We start from the raw sequence: 24500 nt of genomic DNA on the forward strand, positions 1-24500 counted from the left end.
TGCATAGCGTTCCCCCTGAATCACTTCTGGATCCGTTTCTGTACAGTATACACCTATATACAGTGAATCGGAAGTACAATAATAGTATTGCACATCGGATGTGCCGAAAACGCTTATTTATAGGATCGGAAGTACGTAATATCGTTTACCCCTTGCACTCCGGGTGGACCAGGATATCCGCGGACGGACGACAAGCACGGAGATTGCAGAATACCGTACGCGGGCTGGCTGATGTTCGCATCGGGCGATCTTGGGCTGTATGTCTGTAGGATATATTAATAATAATAATAAAAAAAACATTGCAATTATATTATTATTAATTGTCATACAATATCGCATGACGAAATGTTTATGTTTTTTTTTTTTACGATAGATGTATTGGGCATTACGTACAACACTCGTTATTTCCAATGAATTCCCGTCGGCCGTGGAAGATTCTTCAGATTCGTTTACGTCCGTCACGTCAGTTTTCGATGTTACGGTTTTATTTTGCATTTCAATACAGACATCCATCGGAACGGAACACATTTCATAAGCAGCATCTGGCGTTGAATAAAACCTTAACTCTTGAATGTCACCCTGAAAATATTTTAAAACTTTCCGTTTATTCGATTCGATATGCCAACGCGCATTGTCCCGCTACAATATGCAAACTGACATTCAATTATGGACCTGAACATAATGAATCACAACTTCAAAACAGCCCTTACGCCCTTATATTATTATATAGATGTGAGGTTTTTGTTTGTGTAATATGACGTCATTCAATTTGAAAAAAAAAATTTTGGATCAAGTTGTCGGGAAATGTTGGTGTTTTAATAGTAGAGGACATCGTTTTATTCGTTTGTTAACCCGTAGACCTAGAGCTGAGAATTAATATATTTCATAATGAGATTATGACATTATGTATTATAATTTTAATTGGAATTCATTTGAATTGAATCCAACCATAAACAAGATTTTGTAATTCTCTCTCGAAATTGATTGAACCTATTACCAAACAATGCATTTTTTTGCAAAAGAAATATTGAGTTTTAAATTTTAATCAGATTTTTAATTAGGTTATTATTCGTTGAGTTAGAGATTTAACATTAAAAAAAAATAGGAGAAATTAATTAATTAATTGTTCTTTTCTAAATATCGAAGTGATAATAAATTGAAATATTAAAATATTTTTTTTTATAAAATTTACTATATTAAATTTTAATGGGTACCGATGTTATTTCGTATTAATAATGGTATGATATTAGTAAAGATATGGAAATTACGACCAATTTGAGTTATTATTCCAATTATTTTTATATATTAAATTGGCGTGAGTATATTTATGGTTGATGAATTAAGTTTTGGATGGTAATCATATTAGTATAATATAATTAACACAATCTGTAATAATTAAAAACCGGATGTTTGTTATTTAAATATTAAAACCAAAAAGTTTTTTTTTAAAATGTATGCTTAAATTAAGTTTACCACTCACTTAAAGATTGTTGATTACATTATAATATATACATTATGTCAGTAAACTTATATATATATTTTCTGCTTATAGTTCTGAAAATGGCAATTTATTAGTGTACAAAAGCTCTTGCATATAGAATTGCTGATTTTTAGTTTTTAGATTCGGAATATGGAGCGATGAATGTATTGATTTTACAATGATGTGTGTGTTTTTTTTTTGTCTGTGTACTCAATAATTAGTTGAAATAATGCTTTGATTTTCAACTTCTGGTGAATCCAGTTGGTGCATTCGGAAGTTTTCAAAAGTGCCGTAAAAAACAAAAAAATTAAGGAAAAACGGGAATTTTCACTCAAAATCGGTTTTCGACAAAATTTTGGTTTTTTATATAACTCTAAAAAAAATTCCGTAAATACATGAAATGTTCATTGAATGTTTATATTAGCCCTTTTTATACACCGTACAATTTTTAAAACATTTTCATAAGTTTTGAGCTGTCTAACAACATTTGAAATTTGAAATTTTTTTCTATAAATGTCGAAAAAATTTGATTAGTTTTGTAAAAAAAGCTTGAAAACTTAATACAAAGCTCCACATATTGTTACAATAACAGTTTAAAAATATTTAAAACACATAGGCATAATTTTCTTATAAGCATTTAAAGTTTAAATGTTTATAAAATGTTCAATTTTTATAGCTAAAGTTTGAAAATTTATAATAAGATTCCATGTAAATAGTTCATACTTTAATCGAAAAATCTAAACATATATATATATAAATATATATATTAACACAGTTTTTATTTATTAACATTTTAAGTTCAAATTTGGACAAAATTAGATCTTTGAAGGAAGAATAACGATTTTAATTATATTGTTGTAATTTAAAAATATTATTCATGGGTACTTGTAGCTTTTAAAATATATTATTATATTTTTACACACAGTGACATTTTCAAATGCAATTTTTTTGGCCAAAATTAATTTAACCTACAGTATAGTAGAATGCGGAATACATAATAGTAAAATAAATTACTTAAATCACGATGATGTTATAAAATATACTTATAACATTATAAGATGATAGACGGCCTTTGCTCAGAATCGTTTTTCATATACAGTTATTTTATATCATTGAACTTTAATTTAACACATCCATTACAGTTACGTCTTGTCTAGACACCTAACTATGTACAACAGAACATTACCCACTTGTCCAATTTTGTTTTTTTAATAATTTTAAAATATTTTGATTATTATTATATAATTGTAGAAGATTTTCAAAATTAATTTGGTAATTTGGTAAATTTGGTAAATTGGTATGGTATTTTGTAATAACTCAAAAGTACGAAATTTCCTCCAATTTTTAATTGCACAATTTATTGTATTTCAGGATGTTTTATACATATTATAAATTTATAATATTATGTTAGTGGCTGCAGGTGGATAATACATTCGCTTCATTATAAAATGTTAATTACTATTTTCACGTGTACCATCTATTACCAAAGAGTTTAATAGAATACGTTGTACATTATTTTCCGAGTATACTGCGTTATACCAACAAGTAAAATTATACTGAGTGGTTACTAACTTATATTGAACGAAAGCTGAACAGTCGATCACGAAGTTTTTTCCTTAGAATATGTACTACACAAAGATATAGGTAACTGTGTCCAGAATAAAATGTATATCAACATTTTAAATTATAAACTTAAAAAAGAATTAATTCAACTTTTAGTTGAATGTATTACAAGTATATTATTATGTATATTATATTATATTATCTACATATTATAATTGTTTACATACTGAACCGATAACGTTGCATTATGCATTTTTTATTTTAATGTTGTAATGTACGATGATTGTATTGTTTAATACATATTATTATTACATTTTATGTTTATTTTTGTACAATAAGTATACTTTTTTTTGCCAATTGTTATACATTTTGAATTTTAGACTATTGTCTATGTCATGAGTTGTATATGTCCATGGTTTTTGTAACAAAATTAGATCTATAATTAAAAAAATTAACGAGATTTTCCCAGCGACACGTTTATATTGTTAGAATTACTTACAAAAATCATGGGCCTATAAAATTGACTTATGCATAGTAGTTTAAGGTGGATATAATATTGAATAATATTATAAGACAAATAAAAAATATTACATACGAATAGTGTGTTGATATTACCTATTGGATTAGCATATGCGATCAAAGTGTGAAAACCATACAATTTTACAATATTATGCTGAATTTTTGAAAATATTAGTTGTTTATTCATTCAAAATTCGATTGACTTCAATCTTGATGGAGCAAATCGATGATGCAAATTCTCTTCTTAAAATAAAAAAATTCCCTTTTAAACCATAGTTGGTACTTTTCAGTTGAATTTGATTTTTATTTTCAGAACTATTCTATAGATTATAATAGTGTAGTGAGACATTGAGCAGATGAAGATAAGAATAATATTTGGTACTCAATCTATAACTTAAATTAAATCATACAGAAACTGATAAAGTGTTTTAACAGCCACGCCGTGATGGTCATATTGAACAAGCAAGCCGTAAGGAAATATAATATTTATTTTCTAATTTAAAAGTAATAAATATTATGTGTAATAATATACAATTACACTGCAACATACTACATTAAATAAATCATTTCTTGATCTTGGATGTGAAATTATATTATTATCCAATATAATAATAAACTTACTGAACATTTTCCAATATGAATTTTAATGTTTTCTTTTGAGTTTCGATTGATTAACGATTTGTTTTTCAGAACTTAAATATAAATTTATTGCTTGAAAATAAGTCTTACTCTCTGTCTTAAGTTATTGTGTATTCAACAGACTGGAGTTAAGCGTAAAAAGGCAATTCAGTAATTAAAAAAAAAGTAAATAAGACATAATGAATATAATAATAATAAATTAGCTACCTTAAAAATGCTATATGAATGATGCAATATAACTTCAGACCGTCTTATTATTTAGAGTTCATTGGACTATATACTATTATAATCAATTAGCAAATTAAAAATAAAAAGACCAGAAAATAATCTATACAATTCATTATAATACCTATATTTCATAGTTGAATAAAAAATTACCAGGTAAAATGTTTCATCTAGTTGTTGGCCAATCATCACGATTCCTGAATTGCTAATTGTCGTGTTTCTCTTAAGTTCTTTTGTGACTTGTTTATCGCAGTCCAAAATCATAGTCACTGAATTTCCTTTAATACTGAACAATAATTTATGCCACCTGAAATTACAAATTACAACGATCGTTATATATTAATATATACTACTGTATAATTTATACAGTGGCTTATTTACAGTGGGTGTCGTAAGGGTTCCAAGGTCCTCCCTCTCCCAAGAGTTGAAAAGAGATACGTTATGATAATCTGATTCAATAAGTTTATACAACTTTTTTTATTACATTTTATAAACAATATGACACTGTAAGTTCATTTTCATACTACCCACCTATAACGAGTGAGTAAGTAACGACAATTCTATTCCCCATAAAAATTCCCCAAAGTACTAAACAGTCAACACTTATTAGTATAAAGATATAATAAATGTATCATACAAAATGATATATTCAACATATGAAAATAATATAACATTTTTCATCTTCATAATATTTTTATTGTCATTTATAATTATATGTTAACTTAAATTTGGTGGTCATATTTAATACTTTAATTAAAAACGTTGAATCTCAACATTAATCCTCACATTATATGAATGAATTTCGAAGTGAATGGTTATTCAATAGGTCTTAGGTAACTTATAGATGTACAAAACAGCAACAGCTTTTCTTTCATAAGAAAAATATAGTTGTGTAATCTTAATTTTAGTAGATTACTTTATTCAATTCAATTTACATGTTTTCCGATTCCTATCTGATATTTTAAAACTTAAATTTATAACTTGTATTCTTTCGTAAAAAAATAATAATATTGGTGTATCTTATATATTATTTCATTATAAGTTGTACTTAATTTTTTATAACTCACCATTTTGGTCATTTTAACGTTTAAACATTTTTATCCTATTAATCCTATTAATACCATACGGTTACTAGCCATGTATTTTATGGGATTTGTATCTTTGAAGCGGTGGTGATTGCATAGAAATTTATATACATATTTTTCATTTAATAGTGTAAGTACGTATTTATGATGTTAAATTTAAGGTGTATTGCTCATTATATTAGTACGTATCTAGTTTTATAAATAAAATATAATATATTGAAAAAAAATTAAAACACATTGAATCAACATTTAATTTATTTCAATTTAGTTAAAAAATCAATAATATTATACAAATTATCTATTAAAACGTTTTTAATATTTTATAAATATTGAATAACTCTATTTCAATATATTCAGGATATTGTCAATTTAATTATAGAGTTTTCTTCTTTTTGCATGTATTTGTGGCAAAACGTTTTGTTTTGTATGTAAATATTAAAAACTGTAGCTTTCTAAAGTCTTTTTTAATTTAAAAACACTAAAACAATAATGAATTTAAAATTATAAAAATTTAATAAACAGAATAATTTAAAACCACATGTAGGTAGTACTTTCAGGATTTAACTTTATTTTACTGTGTTCCATATTATTTAGTTTGGCGAAAATCCACATACAGTTGATATCGTAGTGCAGGTATACAATACGATAGGTACATGCATTGAATTTTGATACGAATAATTCGAAAATATTAAAAGAGTCAATATTATCTTCGTCCGTAGTGTGACGAAATTATCGAATGAAGAAATATATTAATTACCAAGCATTGGTTGTTTATCAATTAATATTGAAATTATATACATTTCAAAATGATTTAAATTGTTCGTAAGAAATTATTAAATGTTTGAAATATATTGTTCCATACCGTAAATAAAGATTAAATCAGAATGAGAGACGATGTAGTTTTTAGCTGGAATATGTTAATTATAATTTTATAAGAAAATATTTCAATGAGCATTATGATATGTAAGTTTCTAAATTTAAAATGTTTCATATTTGACCACAGTATTAATGTATGATATTATATTTGTATTATATTATATTATTGTATGTATTATATTTGTTTATGTATGATCATATTGTGCTATTTTTTACTCACCGATTATCGTTGATGATAGAATTAAATTTGACTTTGGTCTTATATCCCTCATGGGCTTCCATGTCGTTGTAAAACAACACGATGTCATTCCCAACTGTCAAACCCAACTGTTCATCTCCCGCTTCGTTGTAAATGAGAAAAACTCTGTTCGTATCGGAACCTGCAGATGTAGACAAATTAAATTATTTCCGACGTAATATAATATTTAAAAAGTATAGCTAACTGTTGAAGTTAGTCGGATAACGTGTTCATAAAAACATATATGCCTGCATAACGCAGTTATCAGTTACTACAATAACAAAATCGCCTATTTCATTTTAAATAATTACAAAATATAGTAGAGGGATATTGAAAAGTATACTGATATTATTTAAATATCAACTTTAAAAATGTAAATAGTTAGTCATAATTACCGGTACCTACATCAGAGAAAATATCCATTTTATAAATATAATAAACATGCATTTGATTTCAGAATCCCAGTGGCTTTCCTGTTTTTAATTGGAAATAAATTATTTTAATATTTAATTAAATTTCTAATCAAATAAATGACATTTACTCATTTTGCGACTGATAGAACCCTTTAGGTGGACACGGAAAGTAGTATAGGAGATACTCTATAGTCATACGTATAGAATATAAATATTAGATATCGTATATAGATTATAGGTATCTACGACGAAGCGTGACAATAAAAATGTGCACTTTTCACTATTAAATTTTTATACATGGAGCTACTGAGGGTCTTACCTCAACCATTTTAGCTTCCTTGATTTTTTTTAGTTAATAGAATCAGACCTGTTGAATAGTTACGATAGAAAAATCGGGTGATTTGTAGACCTGTTCGGTGGGGGAGGGGGTGTCTCAAAAAGCAACTGACTTTAGCGCCTCAGCCACCAACACCAAATGATTTTAAATAATTAAATAATGTTATAAAAAAATCAGCTGATGAACATTCATTGAGATTCTAACATGTAAAAATTAATTAAAATTGTATACAAAATTATAAAATTACAAAATTGTTTATAAATTGCTTAGTTTATAAAATGTATAATTGTTTTTATATGTTAGAATATGATTTTCATCAGCCGATTTTTTATAACATAATTTAGTTATTTCAAATCATTTAGTGTCGGTGGCTGAGGCGCTAAAGTCAGTTGATTTTTGAGACACTCCCTCCCCCCCCCCTCCGAGCCGGTCTATAAATCAACCGATTTTTCTATCGTATTCAGCACGCGTATTAGCTAAACAAATTTGTAGGAAGCTAAAATAGGCAGGGTAAAACCGTCTGTAGCTCCCCTAGACTATTTAAACAACAACTGTTATTTATCAGATTAAATTGGGTGCATAATATAATGTGCATATTATTATTGCTATACTAAGTGGTTACATCAACCATTGAATAAGTATCGAATGTGTAGGTATTGAATACTTCACTAAATAAATCTATAAACGTTTTGGGATTTATATTTATATCGAAGAAATTTTACCAAGGTAATATTTACCTCACTAAATAATACTAAATCGATATTGTGGATTTTATATGGATTGCATAGGGATTCATGGTTCATGGCATTATATTCCACAAATCAAAAAAAAAAAAATATCTTGTCCCTCGATTAATACATTTAAAACGTTGTATTTAGTATTTACTATATAATAATATAATACATATTTTGATGAGCTCGGAGTTATAAAATATTGTGGTACACAACATACCTTATCGAAAAAAATAGATATTCCTGTTTTAACACTATAATAAGGTAGTATTAAAAGGAACACTCTAATGACGGCGCACTGTTATCTGGAAATGAAAAACCGTTTTGCTAGGAAACGGTTATAATTAAATACTATAAACAACAGTGTTAATTTATCATTGCAACCCGTTAGCCGCCGTTCTCTACTGACAACATCAGGTGCCCGGCGCGTCAGTTTCTCCATAACGTGCTCGTGCGTGAAAAAGCGCCAAAAACAACGTTTTACAATTTATAAGCAGAACACAATCGTATGGAAATCCATACGATTTTTTTTATAATATTCAAATCGTCGTGTTTTGATTTCAAAGAAAATCAGAGACGCCGAGAAACGTTTTGCTTATTATTCGTCTCAAATACCAAATATTATCATACTTATCATAACCATTATAACGGTCGGTTTTTTTTCCCCATCAAAAGCAAAAAATCCATTTAGGATTTTGTATTTAATTATTATCCTATTGCGGTTTTTTTTTCTATTACAAATATATTATTTACTATAATATGACGTATATATTTTTGTAGATATTCTGGCGTAAACGTGAACTCGTGGACCATACAAGTTATGAAAAGATCGTGGCGTTTAAAAAAAAATTAAATAAGTTCTTACAAAAAAATTAGTTAACTATCAAATTTAATTCAAAGAATTTTGTATATTCTTGTAAAATAATGTAAACATAACATAGTTCTACTAATTCAATATAATTTTAAAGTACGATACATATGTTTATTAGTTTGTTTATTAGATATAATTTATAAGATCGATATACACACGAATATAACATTTTGGATAGAGCAAATTACTTATTATGCATAGCAACAAAAACTCCTGACATTTAGAACTGATTTATTAAAGAATTAGATAATAGCTAAAAGTCAACATTTGTTTACGATTTCAATTAATTTCGTTTTTTTCCTTTGTAATTAATGTTTATTATGAAAACAATTTTTAGTATAATATTATAATATCACCTAAGTGGAATAATAATGTTGACGGTATATTTTATAAACTATTTCAATGGAATTTAATTTTGAAAAAAAGTATTTATTGTTGATCATATAAAAAGTTATTTTTTATTAAATCACAAAATACAAAGTTCAAGAACGTCCTTACCGATCTTCAAAAATGTGTTTATACATTTATATTACTATTTATACATTACTCGAATTCAAGTTTATCAATTTGATTTTAACTTAAATTAGTCATGTGTATATTAATTTTTTATCAAACATTATTACATAATAGGTATAACATATTATACTCTCAAATCTCAATTAGCAAACATAATTGTGTAGATATCACAAGTCATAAACTCATAACTCTGTAGCAATGATTTTGAAGAATAGTTTTAATACAAATAATTCCTCCCTTAAATAATAAACTGTCCGTAAAACTAATGTTTATTTTTTTTGTAGTTTATATTATTGTATTATGATGCGTAAGTGATTTATACTCTAAAAAACGATTTGTTTTATTAGTCTATAAATTTTAAATGGTATTTAAGTGAGCTCTATTATTGTAGCCTCCAAACCTTGGTCAGTTCTGATCTCGGCCAACATTGAAAAATCTAAGGGAAATTGCTGGAACTCGGGAAATATCTGAGACGTTTCTATACTTAAAATCGCTCTTTCGTTAAGTTTGTACGCCTTGTCGTTGGCACATCGGCCGCTGGTGGCGCTGACGCCCACGTTTTGTTCGGCGATATTTGTAGCTTCCAGAATGCTAAAACCTGTAACATAATAAAAAGCGTATATAAGTGTACATTGTTATACTATTGCTACGGATGCGGCAAGACTGGGTAAATACGACAACGGTATTGGAAATATTAAACGCGATTTCCCGTTGTTAAATTATGTACTTATATTGTTTGTAAGTATTATACATCTAATGTAGGTAAGTATTTAGTTATTTGTGTATTGATTTTAACGTAGGTACTGGAACTCGTGTTTTATTTTGTTGTAAATATTTGTTTGCGAGACATTCGAACACGTAGCGTAACGCCTGGAGGTCAGCCCAAAAGTTATCAACAAGGTCGGAAGAACATCGATCAGAAATTGTGTATTGTTCTCGCATTATAAAACGCGTGTGTATATCGGTTTAAAATTTAAAAAAATAGCACGTTTTATTGCTTTATAGGTAGCCGGACGAGATAACGGGGAAAGATTTTCAGCCACTCATTACCAATAACGAGTTCGTCAAATCAAATCGTTTTGCACGTGCACAGCAATATTCGACCTGAACTAAATTATCGCATTCATATTAACGATTATTCGGATGACTTCCGTTTGTCACCGTTAGGTATAATATGCCATCTACCAATACGATGGTCGATGACAAACGATATAAATGACGATTATATGAACATTTCGTATATGATGTCACTTTTATCAAAGTGATAGAAGAGCCATAGATCTGGTGTGTTTTCCCGTCAAAAATATGGAAATGACAAAGTGTCGAAATATTCAATAATGAATATAACCGCCCAATCAGAATGCTGTAACGTGTGTGTATATGTTCCGTTGAACGGGTTTAAATTGAAAGAACAATATTATACCTGCAAATCCGCTGTAATACTCGTCTGCTGGTTAGGTTTTATTTGGTCTTACATAATGTGAATAAATTACATCAGTTCTAAACTACGTAATTGTATAATTATAATATTCATGAATAATCAAATGTTCAAATTACATAGAACATACAATGTACATGTCATATTGTCATCGTGATTAAAATATATACACGATAGGTAATATAATATTATAATAATCAAACGAACACATTTCACGCCTCTGGTCGTTTGGAATCTCAATACTAGATGGTATATTAATATAATATTATATTATGCATATTACAATAATTGTTAATATCATTCGTTAATAATGGATTACCTACTCTGAGACGTGTATGTAATAACCTCGTGTTTGCTCGAAAATGTCAATGTTTATATGAAAGGCAAAACAATTTACAAATTGAAAAGTGTATTTTTTTTAATTTCGTTACGTTTGATGGACGATAATAATATTATATACTAGCATAGAATATTTTAAATATATTAGAAAAATTCTATATTATATTCCCTAATAAGTTATAACTCTTATTCGACATACTAAAATTATTATTTTTCTATACCTATTTTAAAAGTTTTTTTTTTTTTACAAGGGTGGCACTTGAGATGTGTTTGGACTTTAAGTTCATATCAACCGCCATAAAAATGGTTGTCTAGTAGAAAACTAAGAAACATAATATCGACCAGTTTAATTATAATTAAATATGCAACACGAATTTATAACTTTAAAACAGTATAGGTAACTAAGTATAGTAACTAGTATAGTAACTTGACACAGGATTAATGATTATAAAAACGAAAATGAACACATTTAAATTGAATATAAATTACAAATATAACGTACTTTTATTTATGATGAAAAGTCACTAAAACAAGTTCTATACGTAAAGTAATTGTAACAGATCCCGTATGCATATTTAATTTTGTGTGATTAACTATTTAATTTTGACATACCTAGTCGAAAATAGATTCAGTTCAAAGTCCATGAATGGTAATTGCAGAACGTTACACATCCACTAAGAACATAGTACATTCCAATAAATTAAAAAAAATTGTTTATCATTTTTATTTTAAATATATATAACATGATATATTAATATATTTATTGAATGATCTTAAAACAAATGTAACGTTTATTTACAATACATTTTCGTAATCTCGATATTATGCTGATATGCGGCTAATAGTTATTTTTCTATATATGTAATAATATATGCTCCTGTAGACTGGGTTCGTGTTATATCGTATAAACAGCGTCATTTAAAAGTGAAAACTTATGTTTTTGCAGTAGATTTATTAAATGTTACGGCAATAATAAAAGTAACGATATTTATTAATCTGAAACTTTATGTGACATTTTATCTTGTACTATAAAAATATAAGAATAAAATTATTTATATCAAATAGGTAATATGTTTTTCGAAGTATATATATATATAGGTGCGTACAAACAGTAAAATAGTAGAATATAAAAATGAGCGTTTAAATTTTATGTTTTTTAAATTTTTAATTGTCTAAATATTGTATTGTTTTTATTGATTATTTAATATTGTGATAATAATAACAAAGTTAAAAATATATTTACTATTTTTATAATTGATTTCGCTGATAAAATAAATATAGTTCTTTTACTATATCAGTCACATAGAAAATCAATCTAACTGAAAATATTAACCATTAAACGTACAACAAGGTACGTCTTCAGTCTTGTATAGGCACAGATTTGGTAATTGCCAAAAAAAAGTCTTTGCAAGTAAAGATTATTAATTAAAACTTAATTGATTGATTTTCCATACGGATATTGAATAATTTACGAAAATTCGTTTGATATGTGGTTTTACAAAATATTAAACTTTAGAGTCACAGATATAAATATATAATATCAGCAGCGCCGTATTATAATTCAAGTATTCCTTCTCACGGAGTAACTTTTAAAACAAAAAACAATCAACAAGTTTCTTATTGTAAAATATACATGACAGTCTAACAATCAAAGAATATTTTGCATGCTCTTTACGCAGCCCACCCGTACTGAATAAATGTTGTGCCTGTGATTAATTTAACTGATGGTTGTTGATCATAATATAATTTGTGACCACACGCAGCGTATAATATTTACAATACCAAAGATTATCGGACGAACATTTTACAATTTACAGTAACCAAGCAATACGCGTTTTTAAAGTTTAAACATGATCGCTAGTAAATTAAGTGGGAAAATAATTTCATAATCTTAAAGTTCTCTAATTAAATTTTCAGAAGGTTGTACGAATGGATGTGATAGCCGAAAGTTTTTGATTAAGCATGTCGAATTGACAATCTTACGACTTACATGCAATATTACGATATTTAAATGCGCATAAATTATGTTTGTATTTAAATGACACATTTAAAACAATAAGTAATTTCTCATTTTAAATTTTCAACAGTATTGGATAAAAAAATTGTGGCCGCAGGGCTTGAAACTGTTACTAAATTAATCATCCACAACATTTTGGATACCGGTTGCCGGTTTCTATTGGTCCTGTTGTTAGCGGTGACCAATTACAGGTACTATAATTGAATAACAGTCCCTAAAATATCCAAATTTTCGTACTGCACATCATACTCCCAAATCGGTAAAATCTAAATTACTTCTAGATAAACAGTACCTATACTGTATACCACCGTTCACTACTATGCTGATAGTTATAAAAATAGCTACTCTCAATAACAATGAATAATAATAACTACAATAAGAGTATAAGACGTAACAACACAAAATATTGTTTACTGTGTGTCTTGTGATACTCTGTGTAATAGATAATAATTAAAACGCGGTTTGGCAAAAAACCATTAAAATATAAAAAAAATGTGAAGATATAAAATTGTATATAATATTATTAGAAAGGTTTAGTTAGAGTAACACACTCTTAAATTTCATACTACACACAATTTTTTAAGTTTCATTCCAACCAAGAAGCGATTAATTTAAATTTAATATATATTATAATATATGAGTAGAAATTACAGTACGCGTTAACCTAAACCAAACATATTGTATTTCAAGAGGAGTTTCTTATCCTCAGTCTTTCAGTATCATTTATTTTGTATTTTATCATATATAAATACTCGTAAAAGTGTTTAAATATGAAATTTACAATTTCCGTACTCTTCTGTTTATCTTTGATTTCTGTAACACTGCAGTGCCAGCACGAGTTAGGCGCAAGGTGTAATGACTAATGGATTATACAAACTGTTGTCCAGATATGGGATTGCACTGTCGACAGCATCCAATCTGGAAAACGTATAGATGCGAAGGATAGAGATAGTGAAGAAAATACAAAGTCAAATCAATCACCAAATATCAAAGACAGGAGACTATCCAAAATTCACATCGTACATTCGAATAATCAACAAGTATAGTTTAAGTTACAATTAAATGTAAAAAAAATTATAAATATTAAATTTGTGTATTAGCAAGTGTATTATACTGTGTAAAAAAACCTGTATGAATCAACATAATTAAAAATGTATAAACAATAGTTTTGAACATGCTTTTTTGTCTCATTGATTAATTAGATAAATTAGATTATGTTAAATACAACTATTTTCAAATTTATATCAATATGGCATTACTATAGATATCAACAATTAAAACAAAATTTGTCTGTTAATAACTCTTCTTTATTTTTTTTAAGTATATGACGGTTTATTTACCTTTTGTAAATTTATGTTCCTAAAAGTGGCACGGTGCCAAAACTGCTTTTCCGTTGTTTTAAAAATATGTGTAATATAGACATTTATGGAAAAATGGGTGTGCGATTGTATACTTGAAATATCGGACGACCAAATTTTAAAAACGATTTAATATATCTTTATAAAATCCGTAAACTGAGTCCTTAATAAACTTCATAACCTGGATTTCCGTCTTTTGAAATGGCTTTTTTTTTTTATCGGACCCTCCAAGATGAAGACCATCGTCCATCTTGCACGGGCGATTTCATATTACTTTTGGTACAGTGTATTATGTAAACAGCCTGGCGCACGTGTGCCTAATCTATTACTATATTTATTCAGCTCGGGTATTTGATACACGCTTATTAATATGACCGAAACTCTATATACGACGTGCTTGCCCAAACGGATGAAGAAATAATGCATTTTACACTATTCTTTTGATAGTGATGTTTTCAACAAAACAGAAAAAAAACAACTGTATGTCACGGTTATCCAAGGTAAGAAATTATTTATTTTTTACTTTTAACTTAACTAAATAGTTAAATAAAAAAATAATACGATATGTTGAAATCATTTTAATCATGGTCAAATATTTTATATTATAGTTAAGAATAATGAATTAGTTTTATTTCAATCACGCTGTATTGAATAATTTTAAATAAAATAACTTAACTAACTCAAGTTACTTTTTTCATTAACTTATGCTCTTCATTGTTAGTTGGACGCACGATAATAATTTTTCAAAAAGTTGTATTATTATATTATTAATACAAATTAAAATCATATACAAATAATTAATATAGGACGAAACTATTGAAACGTTCTTGTGCGTATTAATCACTTAAGAACATATTTACAATTAATAACAATTGTACACTATACGGAACAATTTTTATATTGTTTGTAAAAAAAAATAATAAAACCGAATTTTATATCAAAAATTACACAAAACTGAAAACATCAATGAACTTATGTTTTACTTAACAACATTATAGTAATGAAAATGTTGTTCAATCACCAAGTTATTCATGTTGTCGTTTGTTGGATCGTTAATTTTCAAGTACCTAAATTAAATTATCGATTTAAGGCCTTTTCCGTATTTTGTGTTTTGACTTCATATTTATAAAAAAAAAAGCGGGTAAGTGGATGTCGCTCTACTGTACAGAAGATTACACTTGGGTGTCTGTATAATGGAATGTATTAAATTTGAATTAAATTTGTATACGTAACGATTCTGAGCGGGGACGGTTCATTGGTGTGGTTATTTTATATTGTTATTATATTTTATTATAGCCTATACATGTTGATTTAATATTATAAATTACAATAAAATAACTAAAATCGTTATTTTATTTTTATTTTTATTCGTTTCTATGGTGATAAACAAAGCGTTGGAAATTAAAATCCCATTTTTAGCGGTTTTTCGTAATTTGTCGGTCGTTCTTCCTGTGGCATTAAATAACTATTGAGAAAATCGAAAAATGACCTCCTCAAAGTACCATCTTGATCCAATTTGCTAAAAGATAAGATACTATATGTTGAAATCAAAGCACTTCTTCTGGTAGAAATTTTGTATACAGGATATAAAAAAATAAAAATAAATAAACATCATTGTATAACCACTAGATCCCTCACTCCGCTCAGAATCTAAAACTAGATTCAATTTTAAAAAATCTCCAGTATGAAAACTATATATAGTTTTTTTGATATTAATACAGTAATGGTTTGCTTAAAAATAGCTGAAAAATGAGACTAAAAAAGGCCTGTTCTTCGGAAGAAATGATTTTCATATGTTTGAAAATTACCACCTATACAATCGATTGTTTATTAGATAATCTTCCCAACCATTCATCGATCATAGATAAGTAACTATTTTATCGCCAACAATGATTATATTATTATTCCTAACAATATATAAAATGGTATTGATTGTCATTTTCACCGAACCAAACTTCGATGATATTCCCAAAATACTTTCAAAATAACAATGTTATCAAACACAATATTATGATGATTTACTTTGATAACATTTTACAAATAAAAAACTGCATTTAATATGATGTTCGAATATAAATTGAAATGTTTTTCCTAACACTTAAACAGTGATAAAGGTAGTCAGTTGAATGATTATTTTTCTTGTGTGAAGATTAACACATAGGTTATAGGTACATTAGTACCAAATTATTATTTCTTCGTATCACTTAGACTAAATTTGATTTTGAGAAAAAAAAATCACCATGCAACTTATTTAAGTGCATTAGGTACCTATAGTATTTTACAAGTTTTTATATTTCAATTGGTTAAGTATTAAATGTTCTAAAGTAATAAATAAAAAAACATAACTTAATGCTTTTTCCAGTCCATTAGATATGCCCTTGCTTGATTAACGATTCAACGGAATCACATGGAAAAAACTACTTACAATTAGTTAAATCTGTAGAAAGTAAAACGATTGATTAAATAACTTAGGCTTTAAGTAAAAATATAACCAAAAATTGAACATAGTAGTAGTTTTGACAAAACTTCAAGGGGAGGGAAAATTTAGTATAAATATGATATGTAAAAAAATTGTTTTTATTTTTTAAGACTTTCCAAGCGTAATTACGTTTTAACACTAATATTTTTAAAACTTTTGTAGAATTAACTGCAGTTAATAATAGCAATAAATTATTATTTATTAATATTTATGTATTAAAAAGAAATTCTAAATAGCGGAATGTGTGGGGATTTTCCGCCGAAAAATCGCCACTGGACTCGGATACCTAATGAAAAATACTCTAATATAATAATCTGGTTTATTATTTTTTGACGAAACCGAATACTAAATTATTTTATAATTCAGACATTAAACTAATACGATTCAAAATTACAAAATGTATGTATGGATTTTTTTCTTTTATCATCATAATACCGTGTTGTATAGTTAAAATGTTTGAAACACATCAAAATATAATAGATGTCGTGTAACATTGATGTGATATTATATTATTTATACAATCATTTAAAAAGTTTTTATTTGTATATTGTTTTGACTTGAGAATTTACATTTGGTGGTTTAGAATTTAATTTTACTGCAAATAGTTGAATTAATCAAAGCAAGGTTTATGGTCCATCCGAATGACGTCAAGATATTATGGTAGGTAAGTACTTTTCTGAACAGCAATTAAAATAAATGTTCAAAGATTTATGAAGGGAATTAAGACCGACGAAGCAAGTGTCGGGAAATATATTTTTCGAGAAAGTATTTGCACATTTCACGATTAAATCTAATCTAAACAGTCTAGCCCCAATTTGGACAAATTGGTCTTTATGTCTGTGGTTTGTGATACTTTTACATAGTCAACGTAACCTTAGACTGAGGTCTCTTTTTTTATGATAGGCTGATAAGATTTTAAGATAGGTACATTTTGACAGGTTATGTGATTAAATCGAAATGTATGAGTATTTATTAGATTATAATAAATAGTTAAAATAGATTAAATAAATTAAATAACGAAATAAATTTATCAAAACTTAAAGTGACTATTGTCTTTAATTTTCAAAGCTTGATATAAACAGAAATTTTTTTATGAATTTCTAACTCGAAATCATTTGCTAATTTTCGTTATTTTAATGAATTTTGTCAACATAATAACTTCAGACGCTAATAAAAAATTACTGTGGATTTACGCCGTACTTTTTTTAATTTCTCCAACAACAACAACTTATGAAGAACACTATATTACATTTTCAAGTTTTTTGACTACACATAAAATATTAATCGACAACAATTTAAAAAAAAATAATAAAACTCGAAATTTTCTTATGCCTAAAAATAGCTTAAAAAGATTCACAATATTTCTATTATACCTATATTTATGCTAATACAACATTTAGTGAAAATGTCATGTATACAGTAAATATTTTAAGAGTTATGCCATAAACCAAAATCCATTTTGTCGATAACCGTTTTTGCGTAAGAGTCCCGTTTTTCCTTATTATTTTTTTTTTTTTTGTTTCACCCGACGCATTTGAAAACTATTGGAAATTTTAACCTCCCTAATGCACCAACTAGATTCACTTTACCATCGGAAAAGATACTGAAGTTGGAAATCGAAGCATTATTTCGATACTTATCGTGTACACGTACACAAAAAAAAATAAAAAAAAAAATAAAGAAAACACATTATTGTAAAATCAATACATCCATCACACCGTTCAGAATCTAACATTTTTAGCAAAGGGTTATTTAAAAAAAATATAATTTTACCAATGTATTAATACTTCAAAATTATAGTTAACGTACCTATATGATACATTTTTCTCATTTACTTTTCGTACAAACAAAATATATTTAGTAGTATCATTAATTTATTGTAGAAATTTACATAACAAATTAAGTAGCTAATAATTATAAAAGTAATTAAGTTACTGTAACTGTGACTTATAACCTGTTACAAATTTCAAAAGTATCTTAAATCTTGTAACTATAGTCATAGATACATGATTTTAGTGTAACTGGTAGCTTGTACTTTAGATATATTATTACACTATTAGACTATTACACTTTATAACTATACCTATTGTTAATATTATGATATACAAATTAAAAGAATGCTCATCCAGATAAAAGCGTTTGTGAAAAAATTAATCTGTATATTATCTGTGTATATTCAGACTATTTTAACTTTTAAGTGCCCTTATTTTTGCAAAGTCCACAACGTTTGAGAATCGACTTTTCATACGTAAATTATTATATTATATATACCTACGACCTACCGTTTATAGTACTTTATCACACTATGTCACTGTCGTAATAAGTAATAAGTAATAACTAATGAACTAAGTGGATCTATTTCAAAATGTCACGGCAATATTGTCGTAGTAATTAAATTACTCATAAATTGTAGTTACGATGAACAAATTCAGATTCAATTAAAGTTGCAAATGCTTGTATGTTTTTTTCAATGTAGTATGCTGGAATATAATATACAGTTGGTACTACATGTCTACATTTGAATGATTAACCCTTTGTATTGCTTAAAGTTGATTAACAATTCAAGGCAAACATTAAAATATTGTCCATCTCTTAACCAATGTTCACATATTATTTCCATCTACTTTAAATAAGCTATAGTTGTAAACATGAAATAACTATCACTCTAACTATGATAGTCAACGCTATCATGCTGTATCTCCAGATAAAAGATTTTGGATCAGGAGTAAAATTGCTGCAGTTAAAAATATTTATTTAAAGTTTAAACATACATGAGATATTATAGTTCTTACAATATGAGAATCTATGTATGTTTCTATTAATTTTTCATCACCTCTTTTGTTTTATTTGTCCAATGTCGGGGACGTGGTTATAGGTTGGGATTGGTAGTTTTAAGATCAACTTCACCAGTTGAATGAAATCTTCTGCGGTATTTTGTTTTGTATATTCCACACTCCGTCAAATCATTTTATTTTCTGTTTCACGTTTCTTTTGAAATATATAACACTTGGGGCCATTCTTACAAGGTCCGGTTAAGTATACAAAATAAATTCTGCCAGTTGCGTATCAGACACTTAACCGTACATTGTAAGGACGGCTCTTAAACTTTAGTAACTTTCCGGTTTTTTGGGATATATTTTACGATCACTGTAGTTGTTGTTACGTCATGTCGTATTACTAAACGAATACTAGTAAGTACAAATACATTCAGAGATTTGATTTATTATTATATCGATGTAGTATATTAATACCGCGATAAAAATGTGACGTGCAATATAATAACAATAATATAATATATTGTGACTACAAAATTATTACCGAAATGTTTTGACGTGACACCAAAGCCAAACTATACATAGATACCTTATTGGTTCGTGTCTGTTTTTCTTAAAACCAAGTTCTTTAAAATGTAACAACATTTTATACAATATATATTATAAACAAGTAGTTTGGTTAATAATTAACATGAACTTTTCAAATATAATAAGGAAATTCTGAGAACAAAAGAATACTTAACGATGAGCTGGAAACATCACCGATACAATAAAGGATCGTCATATTAATATGACGTGTTTTATTTGTATTCCTAGGTGTTTTTTTCTTTCGTTTAATAGATACTTTGTAACTATCTTAAATTTTTAGTTTTTTTAGAAACACGTAAACATAATGGTGCATAAACTAATTTTTCTGGAACGGTAGCTTCAGGCATATATATATATATTGTTTAATATGAATATATAAAACGTGTTAGACCACTTAGTATAAATAATATAATATCTATTTTGTTTGTGTATACACAATATAAACTGACAAGTAAACGAGTAAGACTAAGAACGATATCGACAATTTTTCAACGAGTTCTTACACGATAGACCGTTGGTCTATCGTATAGGTTGATAAACCGTACACAACGGATAAGGGAAGATTTTACTTTATCCTATGTGGCTCTTCGTCAACCACACCACAGTAATAAAATAAGTGAAAAAATTGCTTGTATAGCCATGCACACTGCAGCGTCAGTGCCACAACACTATCGTACGAACATATTTAATACAACGTTTCAATTTTGCATAAATTTTTCTTATAGCAACCAAAAAATACATTATGCACGATTTCTTTTTATAGACGTTTCAAGTTAAAATGTTTACGAAATTGGATAGTTAGACAAAAACTAACATTTTAGTTAGTTGGTTGTAATTCAAAAAATATTATTTGCAAGGAATTGAAACGTCTTGCCATTACGTATATTTTTATTAAATCGCTCGGAATCGTTTTATCGTATACAATAATGATTTACTACGATTTATTTCAAATAATTTAAGACGATATCCATTATAGTGATATAATCAATGAAGAGGTACACTCAAATCCTGCTGTATAGCAGAGCGACTTCCTCAAGTTTTTTTACGTTAAAATTCAAACAAACGTTTTTTTTATTAAACTTATTTGATTGCTTCTAATAAACTTAATTGATTGAACAGTTGATATTTAATAGTATTTAATATTTTTGTTTCTCTTCAAATTCTGAAAAATGATTGCATTATAATTTTTAGTGCTAGAACATACATTAGAAACACTTATAATTTTTGAATGTGATTTTTTCGAGTCTTTTAATAATATTTTCACCTTTCAACAGATTATTCATAATGTTATGAGTTACAATTTTTGTCGACTTTAAGAGTATTATTTAAATAGTTAGGTAATCGTGAAAAAAAGAATTTATTAATGAAATATGTATGTAGATTATACTATTATAGGGACAGCTTACAACTTTTGTAATTTTAAGATGGTAACCTATTTGCAAAAATTAATAACCCTTGTTGATAACTGAATATTGGGTAAATGAAATTAACTGTCACGTAGAGTTAAGTCCGATCTATGATCTTATTAACAAGGTTAAATTCCTATGTTTGGATAATATATAGTTTGTAAAATATTAACAAAATTATGCAGAAAATGCAGAAAATGCTTTATGAAATTCTGACAGGTATGATCAAAATTGAAACTATATAGCAATATTTTAAAATGTTGTATTCGATTTATTTTCATTAAAAAAATATGATGTTCAATACAAATATATAGTTTATATTTTTATAGCCTGCGATTATGTCACACTTTATGATGTGAGTTCTTAAAATAATAATAATAATGTATGATTAAAATTATACATAAGTAGGTATTACGTATATTATGACTCAAACACGGACATTTTGCATTTTAGATTTTACTATATATTTATTATTTGGGCACTGCAATAAAGTTTGTATTTTGTATTGAAGCGGTCATTGGAATTTGGAAACATTTACATTGATGAAACTTTTATTTGTGATTAGTATGATTAATATATAATTGTATACTAATCAATATAACCTGGTTCAGTGGTTCGTGTTAGTACTTACTGTGTTACAACTTTACAAGTACTTAATTTATATTTCCTACTATAAATAATCATACATGTGACTCACGTTTGTTGAAGTGTATATTCTAAAATGCATTTCGTTTTTTTCACAAAGTATGATAGTAGTCTGAATATATTATATAAAAATACATTTTTAGATTTGAGATTTTGGAAGGTATTTAATGTTGAAATTGTATTTCTATGAACATAATTTAAATTTAAATAAATGATATATGCAATTCTATTCCGATTGGTATTTAATATTTCTAGTAAGGAGCTAAGTTTCTAGACGAGTTAAATATAGTGAGTCTGTTGAATTATGGAAACATATCATTTCTCATTGAAACTACCTAAGCAAACATAAAATGTATTTACTTGTTTTCGTCTGTGTTTGAGTTTTAAAGTGATAAAAAATAAAAAAAACTCACGAATGTAGGTAGTTTTATTTCCGAAATCTTACGAGACAGGTTTAAAATCATTGGTATATATTTATCATTATTTATTTCAAAGGTCTTGATTTTACAAGACCTTTGAAACAAAATAAACAATACTATAAAAGATTTCTTACATCACATATCACACAAAATTAGTGGAAAACTCTGTACCTACGCATCGAAATAAGGTATGTGTATAGAAAATATGCAATGAGCAAATGACAAATAAATGTGGTTTGTGTACTTGAATTTTATTGATTTCCTTTTTGAATATTTTACAAAGCGTATTTTTCATGACATAAGATCAACGAAAATAACTAGACCGCTATATTGTACATTTTAACAAAGAATTTTTTTAGAAACGTTCTTAATGTTTTCACGTTTTACAATTCAAATTAGTAAAATTAAATGTTTGAAAGTAGAATAAATTAAGAGCTGACAAATGAGTTATATTTTATGATAACGCAGACGCAGTAAACGTAAAATTTAAAGTCTTATTACCTAATAGTTTATGTTGTTAAATTTTTTGAAAAATTATTGACATTTTCATTTTCCAATAGCAATTTAACTTATTTTAAGTAAATAAGTAGAATTGCTTACAAAAATAAATTATTTATTTATGTATTCAAATAATTATTATAATATGTGTGGTGCTCTAAATAAATGACGCTTGGTGACATTTTATTTAAATGTCTCGAGAATTATTGTTGTTTGGTTTCCCTTATGTTAAGAGTAATATTGTATTAATCACCTATCACCTATTTTCAGTCCCATTAAGACTAGATTTTCAATATTTAAAGTCTAAATGAAACTTTTTGTACACTTTTCATACACGCTAAAAAGATAATAATTATAATGACAAATACATTCCTTGGTTGGCGTATAATGCAATATATATAATTTCAGAACCAATACATTTCATTGCTTCAATTTAAATATAAAAATATATATATATATCATTCAAAGGTATTCATATAGTCTGATGAAATAAAAATTGTTAAATATTAACTAACGTGAAATAAATTCTAATAAAAATATTGAATTCCGAGTAAAATAAACTCACGTTGTGACATTTTATACGTATTCCTCACATTCCCAATACACTTTTAATGTAATGAAGAACTTTAAGCGTATAATATTCTTCAATTTTGTGTTTAATATAATATATGTGTAGTAATTAATATTTCAAATAAATCAGAACTATTAAATGACGGTTTAAAAATGTCCTACGTCCAGACTTTAGGGACAATGTACGATCTACCAATAGTAGGATTTCGCATAAATATTTATTTGAAAATATTTTTCTGTGCTCATTTGTTTTATAATGTACGTTTAAAGGTTTTCTCAATAACATTTTTCGTTTCTCCTTAAAATATGATGAGACGTGTGTAGAGCTTAAAATATTAAAATAACTAATATAACCAATAAATAGTAGCTATATGGATTGGTCATTGGTGGGTGTGAACGCGTTGGCGTATGAGAACGTAAATAATATAATAGGTATCATGCAATGCTACTCTGTCTATACGATATAATATGTACAA

General features: G+C 26.9%; 1 protein-coding gene across 1 annotated transcript in view; it reads right to left on the bottom strand.

Annotated features, from left to right (window-relative positions):
• The window catches only part of LOC132943091 (collagen alpha-1(V) chain-like), an 81555-nt gene that overhangs the window by 50556 nt on the left and 6499 nt on the right, over nucleotides 1–24500 (bottom strand). The window contains exons 2-6 of the mRNA XM_061011896.1: nucleotides 9894–10091; nucleotides 6608–6767; nucleotides 4580–4733; nucleotides 394–579; nucleotides 150–263 (exon numbers count right to left, since the gene is read on the bottom strand). Coding sequence (XP_060867879.1) covers nucleotides 150–263; nucleotides 394–579; nucleotides 4580–4733; nucleotides 6608–6767; nucleotides 9894–10091 — 812 coding nt within the window. The remainder of the gene's footprint in view (nucleotides 1–149; nucleotides 264–393; nucleotides 580–4579; nucleotides 4734–6607; nucleotides 6768–9893; nucleotides 10092–24500) is intronic.

The sequence above is a fragment of the Metopolophium dirhodum genome, chromosome 4 (genome assembly GCF_019925205.1).
Source record: "Metopolophium dirhodum isolate CAU chromosome 4, ASM1992520v1, whole genome shotgun sequence".
In the NCBI taxonomy this organism is placed as follows: domain Eukaryota; kingdom Metazoa; phylum Arthropoda; class Insecta; order Hemiptera; family Aphididae; genus Metopolophium; species Metopolophium dirhodum.